The following is a 12,260-nucleotide window of genomic DNA, read 5'->3' on the forward strand; positions in this document are numbered from 1 at the left end:
TTTCTTTTTTACTCTCACAGACTAGCATACAATAAGGTGAAATACTGTGCTTGCTCGCGCAGTTGGTTGTGTAGGTCTGGGTAACGTCATCATTTGGTGTGGGAGAGGAAGCTGGTGCAGGGTTACTGGATGCTGAGTGGATAAATTTCTTAACAAGTGTTGTAGAAACCTTGTGTTATTAATGCAACCTTGACAGACGAAAAGGCAAACACAGATGAAACGTTAAAGAATCTTGGATGCAAACAAAAGCCAGCAGCAACAAAGTTAAGCGAAGACAAGTTGTTCCGGATAAACAAGAACTGCCAGACGAGAAGTCGTCGCCATGGTGCTGTGGACTACTGCAGCATTTCTTTTAGGATTATGTTATTTTACACAAGGAGTACAATTAAAATTGTCTGACTACACCTGGCAACATCCCCAACTGCCAGATCTAGCTTCAGTTGCAGAAATTGCAACAGGCAAGGCGGAATTTCAAGGTCATGTTCACAGCAAGTTGCGGGTGGATTGCGATCTGGATTGCCAGGTGCAAAAAGACGAAAAGTCTCTCAGCCTTGAAGAAATTGAAAACGATATGAGCTATGAAACCCTTGACGTTTTGAGCCAAGTGCGAATCAAAACTGTGGTAAACGTTTCAAATGTTCCATCAGAAATACTAAGAATGGACAAAATTAACCCCAACAAACTATTAACAAGAGTAACCAAGACACAGCCTTCAAATCCACTGATGCTAAACCGGCGACGAAGGGCTGTTTTTGGTTTTGACACCCGGTATACGTTATCAACTCACAAGTTTTCAACCATGTTCCCTTTCTCAACTGCGGTTAAACTATCGACTGGCTGTGCTGGCGTACTCGTTTCTCCAAAGCATGTGCTAACATCTGCCCACTGCATTCACAACGGAAAGAAGTATTTGAAGGTATGTCTTGAACTAACGTGTATTCGATTTTCTTCACTATTTGGGTGGTGATAAGTCAAGTAGGAATGCTTTCAGTATGCAGTGCTGTAACTTTCTTCAACATTCTTGATTGGAGAAAAATCATAATATATAGAAATAAAAGCATTTTTCTTATAACCATGTGATTCTCCGGGCAAGTTTTGTGTAACTTTGCAATGCTGGGTTAAGGAGCTAAGCAAATATCACATGAGACTACATTCTTGATTTTTGTTTCTCTTCGCCCCCATGACAGCAAATATGACATTTTTGAACCAAGCTTTGTTCCGCCTTATGACAGTCCTGTCACTCCCCCTCCCCGATAGGGTTGAATGATATTTGTACACCTCCAACAGTTCTGTCGCGTATCATAGTTTAAACTAAGTAATGAAACTAGGCGCACAGTGTATGAGTTTGGTTTATTTTGTGAAGTTTTTGTTAATGGCGTTTTCGTGTGGATTTGTTCTATGCAAACCCAAGACACTAATACAAGTTACATATCAATGTGATTTGCGGAGATGCTGTCATTCGATAAACATCATTTACACATTGAAACAACGTAAGAAATATGTTTCAAATAGTCTGTTTGACCATGGTGCTATACAGTGCATGATGCAAAGCTTAGGTGACCTTTGCTAAACGAAAACAAGTTACGCAATACTTAGAAAAAGGCTTGTTGCATGTTGCAAAGAATAATGGCAACATTCCTCTGTAGATAAAAAGTTTTTAGGTTTGAATGAAGTATAAGCTTTTTGAACCCACACAAAAATCAAAACGTCAGAGTAAAAAAGTAAAGTAAAGATAACGTTGATTAACATAGAAATGGAACCGACATTGCCATTGCGTAGACCTCAAGATCGCACACGTCACACTACTTAACTAGAAACAAACCACATGAGATGTAACTGATAAGCAACGAGCACAGCACTAGTTGATTAGAACATATACAGCGAGGATAAGAAAACGGTGGAATAAAATTTCCTGTTCAGATGTAGACTGTTAGGTTTGACCTAGCGGTTTGCAAAATGTTGTTTGACCTTTAATTCCCAGTAGGACGCGATTCTAAGTTGATCGGTTACATAGGTGTGGACTGTAGAGGTAGCCTAATGGCAATTTTATAGGTACAGGAACTTGTTGGGCTCATTTTATGAAGTCTCAATATTCATAAAATGACAAAAAATCGCTAGTAGTGTTGCCAGTTCTTTTTAGGATTTCCAGGGGAGTGGTGGCAGAGCGGAGCTCAGGCACTACTGCACCACTGATCCATCCATCAAAACATTTTCTTAGCCACGAAAGCCAGCGATTCACAAAATAATCTGGTTTTTGTTGCACTTTACTTACAGCCAAACTGTTTTCAGACTTCTAGTCAACAGGTCTTCAATTTACATGCCAATGCACATGCACTGTGAGTCTGATTGACGTTTTTGTGTTTGTGAGTTTAATTAAAATAACTCCAAACTCTGTGGTTTTAATTGATTTTACGGGTGCCGGCTAAGCTTCAACAAACCTAATTCTTCAAGAAATGTATCCCTTGTGAAAAGTTGACAAAGCTTATAAACTCTAAACATTGCTTGAGTTTGGACGCGAAAGTTTGTTTGATAAATTGTTTATTTCGGAGAGAGCAGACTATCTTGAAATTTTGTTAGCATTTACATGATCTAACATTCTAAACTTCATTTGTATATTTTGTACAAGCGGAATCTTTTGCCTTCTCTGCTCGTGGTTTCAGCAATGTTTTGATACCTTGTTAAAATCTTGTACAGTTTCTATATTGAATGCACCGGTTTTTTAAAGAATGAACAAATGATCTGCGATTAAAACAACAAGGTAAAACTTTGGCATACGTAAATAACACCACCCTGCCAAATAGCTTTTAGAAGTTTGGTTCGTTTAAGCATAGTACTTTATTATTGGAGTAATTCCATCATCAATGCTCAGAACCTTTGACAGAAAAAATTGGGCCCTGTACAAACGAAAGATCCACGCCCATCAAGCGAGAGACCTCCAAAGAACGTCTGGTGTTCCGTCGTAATCACTTCATCCAAAAAGGGGTCAGGCTCTTTAAATCTTTACGGGCTCTTAACATCCTTTCAGGCCGGGTCAAAAAAGTCCTAATTTCTGTCAACGCAACTGTCAGTGATGTTAGCATCACATTTTAGTGAAGTCCTCAATTTAAAAACTTTCAGTCTTGTCCAGTTTGCTTTGAAAAAGCATAACGAGCAAGTGTAACTGCCTGATTTTAGTTAGATACCAAATTTAATCCATTTTTTTTTCGATACGAGTAGTGTTGGGTGTATAGGCATAGAGCAATCATAAATCAAAGATGAAAATTGCGTTGCTTGGTTTTTCAATATTTTGCCTTTTTGCACAAAAAGCTTTTGCTTAAAATTTGTTGGAATCGGCTTATAATTTCTTACCGTGACAGTTTCCATGTCATGTCAATTCACTGAGTACAATTTGTGTTTCCAACATGAATAATTCGGTACTTCATACTACTCCATTTCAAACCAATATCACGTTTTTGTTTGTCGTATCCAGGCTTAGGCTACTCCCTGGTGGTTGAAGATTTAGATTAAGTGGACGGGAAAGCAAAGAAGCCAATCTTCGTGACCACCTTCAGGCATGCCTTTAAGTGTCTTACCAAAGACACAGCCGCATGTTCTTGAGCGTTGTCGAACAGGCGCCCTTTCAAACGTCGTTCCAGGGCTCTCACCATTCGGCAATGCAGCCGGCGATGTTTGAAAGTGTGTGCGTGTTTGAAAGGTTTGTAACTTTGCTTCCTGAACAATGTGTTGAGGCAAAATGTTATTGGTGATTAACTAGTTCAAAACAGCCCATATGTCTGTTCAAACAACTTGAAAGAGGTTTTGAAAGGTTTTTGCTTGAACCGATAACAATTATTTGCAATTCTTCATGCAATAAGTCTTCGGCATTTTTTTTTTAAATTTGAAAAGAATAAAGAAAACAATGCCAAAGACTTATTGTATGAAGAATTGCAAATAATTGTTATCGGTTCAAGCAAAAATCTTTCAAAAACTCTTTCAAGTATCAAAGCAATTTAAGGCTCAGCGCTTTAGTTGTTTATCAATATACACATAGCTTTGCAACTCATGGTTTTAGAAGGCCAACTGTGACTCTTTGTTTTATTTTTAAGTAGCATTTGTGGTTAGAAATGGATATTTCTATAATAGGACTTAGTGTAATGTGATGATGGCGAAGAAAATGTTCAGGTTAAGATGTTTTACAAAAAGAAAAAAACGATTGTAATTTTTCCTCGAAGGAAAGCAGACAAATAAATGGGTTTAATTTGCATTGTTTCTAAAATTTTCCTAAAAGAACTGCAGTTGTCTTATTATACTTTCTGGTTGATTTGAAGTGCTTAGGTGAATCCAAAGTAGACGTAGACGGATTATACATGGTTCGTAATTGTTGGCATCCGTCTTCTGATACAGACCGGAAAAAATCAGCATGTTCACGGCATATTTTCATAAATCGCTATGTATTCGTCTTTAATCTCTTGTCAAAGTCGAAATGTTTTAGTTTTAATCCCACAGATTTTACGCGAGAAGCACAAGTGTAAAATGTGATTTCTTGAACGCATTAGTGCATATTCGCTTCATCTTAGCCACAACACAGTCCACCCCATTTGACTTTGTTGACTTCTTCTTTTGGACCACCAGAGAATATCTCATATTGTTCACTTTCCGTTTGTTCACTTTCATGCATAAATATTTAAATTTAACAGAAACGATGGTGAAGAATTGTTTTTACTTCTCTGTTCATTACATGAGCTATAATTTAAAATCGTCATCACCAAAAACATAAACCTGAACCTACTGTAACTAAAAATGTCATCTTTATTTGATTACGTGCCCAGGATAAAAACGCGCCTATTGTAATACGCGATGCACGCGTAAGATCAGTAGCGTTGACAGGGAAGCCCAGGGGTTCTTTGGACCCGGGCACGGGATGGTATTAAAAGCCTGTTCCCTTTCCAAGAGGCACTTGAAGAAACCATCACTTAGTTTTTGGAACTGTTGCGTTTTTCCAGGAATTATCTTGATTTAGAGCCTGAGTATCTCATTGGCATCGGGATTAAATTACAGTAGGCTATATCCGCTCAAACGCCTTGCGTGAGGCAACTTTGACAATTCAGTTTAAAATGTTTCAGTTTAGGTTTTGAAGTTCACTCGCTCGAAATCTTAACGCTCAGTGCCTGCCCAACGTGAAAATCGTTTTGTAAAATTTTGGTTAGTCAAATCTTTTACCGAAACGCGTCGGTGACGTCACACTACATTAAAATATTAGCAACAACAAAAAAAATTAAAACTTTGATAAGTCAACAGTTTCAATAAAAGTTTCTGTTACCAAAATCATTCCTATTTGCAGTAATTTAACGTGGTTAAACATTGATGTTATCATTTTCTTACCGAATGCAAATTGACCAGTGTTGCCAATGCATTATTTTCACAAAACAAGCCAGCAACTCGCATAACAACTGCTAGATCTTATTAAGTGAAGTATGGCTTTTTACATTGATTCAACGTCTGTGAACGTCGAATCAGTGTCAAAATATGAAATTGTGCTTACTGAGATTCAACAAGTCGTTTTCGGATTCAAAGCTTGAAGTTTCAGTCATATCAGAATTTTTGAACAAGGTTAGGCTATCTGCTTTTCTGAAATTTAAGGCCCAAAATCAACTGAATCGTGGCTTTCTCAACTGGATTTGTCTATTCAACACTTCAACTTAGACGTTAATTGGATTATTTTGAATTGTTAAAGCAATGATATTGTTTACTTGTATAAACCAATAATAAAGTCTAGAACCAGAAAGAAAAAGAACTTTTTTTAAATTCTTAAAGAAAAATCTTCAAATAATCATTTGACTTCCAACTTATGGTTTCCGCTGAAAGGCAACGGGATGTTCACAAAACAATATATTGCCTTTTTGAGTTCTTGCTAAAAGCGGTTTGCATTGCTAATAATGTAGATCACAAATAGAAAGTTTTGGATATAAGGATATTTTTGCCTTACTTTACGCCAACAAATGAGCAATCTATACACAGCCGTTATTTTATGTAGTCAATATATCACTTCTCAACCACTGCTTTGTGCTTATACCAATCAATAGCCAATTAGGCGCATTGTTGGTGATCTTTACATATGGGAGTCACACTTTTTTTTTTGTTCAAAGCATATAGCCATTAAACAGTTATAAATGAAGTTGACAGGGGGGTACAGGGGGTGCTTTTGGACTCGGGCCAGAGGTGATTTTAGGGGCCCGTAAGCTTACCAAGGGGCCGGAGAAGTTGAAGAAACTTTGTATTCGTTTGATACAGCTTAAAAGTGTCTTAATTTTGGGCCGAGAATATCATTGGTACAGGGCCCAAGTTATCCGCTTAACAACCCTGGCTACTATTGGTTTTGAAGTCTCAGAAATAGTAACGTCATGATTGCATGCATGCGGTGATGCGTATACAATTTGATTCTTTGTGACTCGCACGACTCACTCTCTTCCCGCTCTGCCGTTATTTATTTTTAAATTTCTATTGATTGATGACATTTAAAGTCTTTTTCTAATTTCAAAATTTGCGCGGAATACTTTTTGCTTAGAAGTTGAATTATTTCATTTTGCATGTTTGGTTGGTTTACAGCAACATGGCCCTGTGTTTTGCCATGTTAGACAGGTATAGTCACTACCTAACCTGCTCCCTGAAGAAGTCAGTCGTGTCAGATTGACGAAACGTAGGATTGAAAGCAGATTATCACCTTACGCATCTTGTGATAGTTCAGCTTAGTTTGCACCAGAAGAACGCATATCAAGTTGTTTAATTAAATGCTTGGTGCACTGCACAGCCTCATTCAATTTTTAACGTGATAATATCTGCATGCAACAAATATACTTTTGGAATTTACACCGGAACTTGTGATTACTTAATCACCACTTTCCGTTACAAAGCTAAAAGTTCCGGTCTCCAGTTACAAAACGCATCTCTTTTAGATTGGTTTTATTAATTGTAGGCGTTGAACCTACGTAAAAGGATAGATTATGTTAGCTGGAATACTTTTCGGCAAAAAGTCTTTTTAAAAACTTTAAACTGGTTTTTGGACTTGTAAAATATCTATAAAAGGGAGTGAACTGTTTTCTGTTTGTAGTGTCCACTAACTAACTGCTTCAATGGCCTTGTCTTTTCAAAAATGAGACGTTTTAAGCTTTCAAAAACGAGACGTTTTGAAAGATCAAAATACCATTTTAGACGCCGATGCGGATCGCAAGGTTCAATTTGGGAGCTTTTCTAATGGAATGTATAGCTATAGTACGCATGGTTGAACACGGGCTATGCAAAGTTGAATTATTTTAAAACCGTGTTTAATGCAGTACACCTTGATAGTAGTTGAAGTTGAATGAAATATAACCTTAACAACTTGTTTTGATTTTCCGTTTGTCAACCTGTGCAAACACATCGCATAATTGATTAGTTTTTGTGGAAATGCGATATGACAATTCAGTCATTATATTAAGATCTTTCAAGGACTTCGCGTTGTGGCTTGGTTATTGTGGTTAGATGAAACATTAAAAAAGCCTTTTGTTGAGAAAACTGCACTCTAGCACAAAAGGATATCTTTTGCTAGGGTCAGTGAAACGTAATAGCCGTTAATGTCTCGGGTCAATTACTTTATGCATTTATGTGTAAGTCAAGTCTATGGTGGTTCAAATGGACCAAGTTGACAATGCAAAGAAGTTATGGTCATGTGACGAAAATTTTTCAAAAGTCTACAAAAATTGTGAAATTTTGATTTCCTTTCTCCTGAAAGAGCAAAAAGACTTGATTCTTTTAAGTCGGTCGAAATACATTCCATACTCTTACTCTATTTTCTTAAGCACCCTTTTTGAAAACTTTGTATAAAATCGAAAAGCTTTCAAAAGGCTTATTTTGTTTGTCGTATCCAGGCTTACACCCGGTGGTTGAAGATTTAAATTAAGCGGACGGGAAGGCAAGGCAGCCAATCTTTGTGACCACCTTCAGGCATGTCTTTTAGTGTCTTGCCAAAGACACAGCCGCATGCTCTTGAGTGGTGTCGAACCGGCGATCTTTCAATTGCCATTCCAGCGCTCAAAGCTTAACATCACTGCTTAATCTGATTATATTTTTCAACTATGGTGGTAAACTTCATTCGTAGGTGGCAATGTTGATCAAGATTTTCTGCATGAGCAGCCCAAGCGATGGTTTTAAATTTAAAACAATTTATGAAGCGTGAGGTTTTTTGTTTACTTTTTGACTAAACGTTTAGAAGTTACACATGTTTGAAGGGTCGGTATTTTGCTGGAACAATGTCCGGGCTAAATGCAACGAGTCCATTGAGAAAACAAGTTGAGTTCGGTACAAAATGAATTTCCGTGCCCTTTCTGGAAACTGCAAAAACTTGTGAAACAATTCATAATAAAATAGAACTTCATTCTGACGTTATTGCTGGCAGCCCTGTTTGAGTAACTTATGAAAAAGTTACTCAATAACGCAATACCGTAGTTGTTAAATAAAAAATGTAATAGCTTCATTTGTGTTACAGGGTGTGAAAAAACTTCGAGTTGGGAGGTTTATGGAAAGAAAGACCAAAAAGAAGCCAAAGAAAAATGTCAAGAAAAAGATGAAGAAGAAGAACAAAAAGAAGAAAATCAAAAAAATTCGAAAAGCTACAAATCGGCGAAGATCAAAAAGTAAAAGCTTATCCAGATCCCGACGAAGCGCATCTAAACTCCCGCCAAAATTCAAATGGATTCGTGCTAAAAAGACACACTTACCCCAGTCTTGGCTGCAAAAAAAGGGTAAGAAAAATACCGAATTAATGGTAGAGTACGATTACGCTGTCATTGAGCTGAAAAAACCGATTGGAACTCATCACATGAAGATTGGGATCAGCCCTGTCAAAGAACATTTGCCTCGCAACCAAAGAATACACTTCACAGCTTTCAACCCTGGAAAGGAGCGTAAGCTATTGTATCGATTCTGCGCAGTAGAAGAACAGTCATCCGAGATAATGTATCATTATTGTGATGCCCAAAAAGGAAACACGGGGGCTGGAATTTACATCAGACTGTATGACAGTGAAACGTCGTCATGGGATAGAAGGGTTGTGGGCATTTTTTCAGGCCATCAATGGGTAGATATGGGAAAAGACGCGCCTCCTAAAGAGTACAATACAGGGGTCCGTATCACCCCTCTCAAATATGCACAAATTTGCTTTTGGACCACCGGGGACTACAGTCAATGTCAAAGCAGTTAATATTATTGTTTCTACATGGAAAAATTTCAAAATACAATCGAAAAATGGGTTTTTCTATTCTCGTTTTTTAGTTTGTTGTACCCAGACGTCTACTGACGTTAAATCAATGTAAAAAGACGGATTTACCAGCCGGATAGGTAAAAATGAGTTGTGTTGTACGTCGCTATACAGCTGTCTGTCTGCAATGTCGAAATATCACTTATTTCTCCAAAATTTGCATAGAAAATTCTCCATTAATACACTTTGCATTCCTAGTTCACAATAAAATGGCTAGTTTTGCACATTTTTTGCTCAAGCAAAACACAGTGGCATTGTCAGTAGCATATCGTCAAATACTGCAACTATTCCTTTATTTACATTGCCATGCTGCTATAGGATGACTGAGAAAAGCAGCATTTGAGAACTATGTGGCATGTATTACTGGTGCGATACTGAGCCCAGCCTCATGAGTGAAACACGCGGTTATCGCTGTCAATTCTCGTTACACTCGACTGCAGAGAAACAAGCTATACATTCTTGTATCCTTTCATAGTTTGTGTGAAGCTGTGCTCTTACGCTCAAGATGTAATATTATCTCAGTATTTGTTTCATTCAGCATAGCAAATGTGTCATGTATACGTTCAATAGACATTAGAAAACGTCGGTTCTGTATTTTAGAAAACTTTATCGACAATTAACCAATGTACAGTTTTTGGTTTGAGATAGAAAAAATTCATACAGCATATTATTATGTGTGTTACATCGTTTTTGGCGTATGAAAATAACCCATCGTTGTATCTAATTGCTGCTGTCGTTTGTATTTATCAGATTCAACAGATGCATTTGTGTATTGTACACTTGTACAGTATGTCGGCTAACCAATGCATTTGTAAAGTATTCATTCATGCAATGAGTTTATACGCCATTTTTGAAGTGGCAACTTACAGTTAAGTTGTTATTGAAATCTTTAACAAGTCGTCCCGTACAATGGAAATATATATTCACAAAGAAGATTACAGGCTAGTGTAGTTTTTAAACTAGTTTTAAGCATGGAGTTACATTGGATCAGAGGAGCAGTTCAAACAAAAGGCAATGCTACACACTGTAACTTGCAAACGGCACGTTGAGCACTTAGCACGTAACAGTGTCAAAGAACTCGCAAAAACAAACAAAATGAATTGTGAGGTCATTTTCTTCCGTCATGACCTTTGGAGGTTTTTATGTAAATTGCTTTGCTGTAGCTCTTTGCTATTCTATTGAAGTCACCGCCAGCATAAACTGTTGTTCTATTGTTTTAAGCACATTAGAGTAGGTTTTCGCTTTTGTAACAATGTATATTTTATTTTTTGTTTGCGACGTTTATTCAACGGTCTTAACGTCATTTGTGTAATATTTAACGTAAATTTAACATAAATGTAGCATAAATTTATATAAAATGAAATGACAGTTTCATGACATGATCTTGGATGCAAATTTCTCCCAGATATTTCAATCAACTTCATTAATTGTTCTTTTGGTGACCACCCAGACGTTGAATCAATGTAAAAAACTACTGATTTGCTGTCTGGCCATAGCTTGGGTCACAGCGCTATATTGAAAGCAATACCCAAGTTTATTTCTATCTTTAATTCTACTTTACAGTCACTTGAACATTGTGGTTTAGTTTAGCCTACTTGTATTTAAATTAATACGATTTTGTATATAAGTTTATTGAAGGCATTTTTTAGTTATGCAAGAACTTGAATGGTTAAAAAATAAAAAAGCATGTGCTCTGAGGATAACGACTGGCACAGTGTGTGAACAACAAATTCTTGCAAAGTAATGTTGCTGGTACAAATATGATGTTTGAAGGGGGATAGAAAGACCGACTTGCATGTGGGCAGGGCCGTTGAGTGGATAATTTGGGCCCAGTACCAAAGAGATCTTTGTGTCCCACATGAAGACACCTCTAAGAAAAACGCATTATACCCAAAAATAGGTTTTTTATTCAATTTACCGGCCCATTGAAAGGTTATTAGCCCTTAAAATCATGTTGGACCAGGGTCGACTAGTACCTTCTGATCTCCTTGTCAAAATTATTGCATGCGGGTCTGCACGAAACAAACAAATTTTGAAATGATTTGTTTTGAAATTCTTTGTCTTGATTTCGTGATGTAAATTCAAAACAAAACGATTTTCCAGTCACAGGTTTCATTGATTTTGATAACGTCACATTTCATTTGTTTGACACGTAACCCGTTGGCAAATTTTGTTTCAAAAATCTTTGTCAAAAATTTAATTCGAATAAAACGCTTGTTTCAAACAGCTCTATTTTTCGTCTTTTCATTCTTCAAAAACAAGGCATAGAGTTAGACAAAATAAAACCTTCGGTGGATGAATTCAAGTGCCTCCATGTCCTTCAAAGCAGTGACTGATCAAGTCCTGATGTATAGAGGCATTAATTGCTCAATTTTGCTACAGTTTTGTTTCTGCAAATCTTCTTGTCTATCATTGTTTGTTATTTTCTACTGTTATTAAATTTGAATCATTGTAAAATATTTCAGTGAAGTTCTTTATGAGTTCAGTAGTTTTTTCAAGGCGAAAAAGATTTAAATTTATTGATTTCCTTGACTTATGATGATAACGAAAATTGAAATAGTTTAATATTACAGACAAGCATTCTCAGGAAACTATGATGGCACAATACATCAGATAATGATGTAAGAAACGCTGGATGCTTGTAAATCAACATTATAAAAATCTGACAATACTGCATATTTTTATTTCAGGCTCGGTCATCTCCAAGCCTTCAAAATGTTGGAGGTTAATTTTTGTCCTTCATAAAATAGTAGACTAAACAGAATTCGAGACTGCAACGCGGATATAGCTAAAAATGTAAAAACCAAACGTATTAACGTAGTTATTACGTTACTTCAATCACAAAGGCGTGTGTGCATGACAAAAAAGTTTAAGCAAACTTGATTTTAAAATGCTGTTAGTTTTTTGTGCTTCGGTAGTTTTTGCATGCAAAAGGCAGCTAATTTCGTAGGATTAAGTCGAAAGGTCATATGCGTCTGTCACCCTAAAA

At 36.8% G+C, this 12,260-nt stretch overlaps 1 protein-coding gene across 1 annotated transcript; it reads left to right on the forward strand.

Annotated features, from left to right (window-relative positions):
• The first annotated feature begins 29 nt into the window (after positions 1-29).
• LOC145766990 (inactive serine protease 35-like) lies at positions 30-11,439 on the forward strand. Its single transcript, XM_082578716.1, has 2 exons — positions 30-916; positions 8,501-11,439. Exons 1-2 carry the CDS (start codon positions 323-325, stop codon positions 9,212-9,214), a joined length of 1,308 nt encoding a protein of 435 aa, XP_082434842.1. The 5' UTR covers positions 30-322; the 3' UTR covers positions 9,215-11,439.
• The last annotated feature ends 821 nt before the right edge of the window (positions 11,440-12,260 follow it).

The sequence above is a fragment of the Aplidium turbinatum genome, chromosome 3 (assembly GCF_918807975.1).
Source record: "Aplidium turbinatum chromosome 3, kaAplTurb1.1, whole genome shotgun sequence".
NCBI lineage: Eukaryota > Metazoa > Chordata > Ascidiacea > Aplousobranchia > Polyclinidae > Aplidium > Aplidium turbinatum.

Bases quoted from the DNA above. Each gene is read 5' to 3' on its own strand.
- LOC145766990 (XM_082578716.1), top strand. From the start codon at position 323: ATGGTGCTGTGGACTACTGCAGCATTTCTTTTAGGATTATGTTATTTT. The intron at 917-8,500 runs GTATGTCTTGAA...TTTGTGTTACAG, and splicing joins ACGGAAAGAAGTATTTGAAG to GGTGTGAAAAAACTTCGAGT.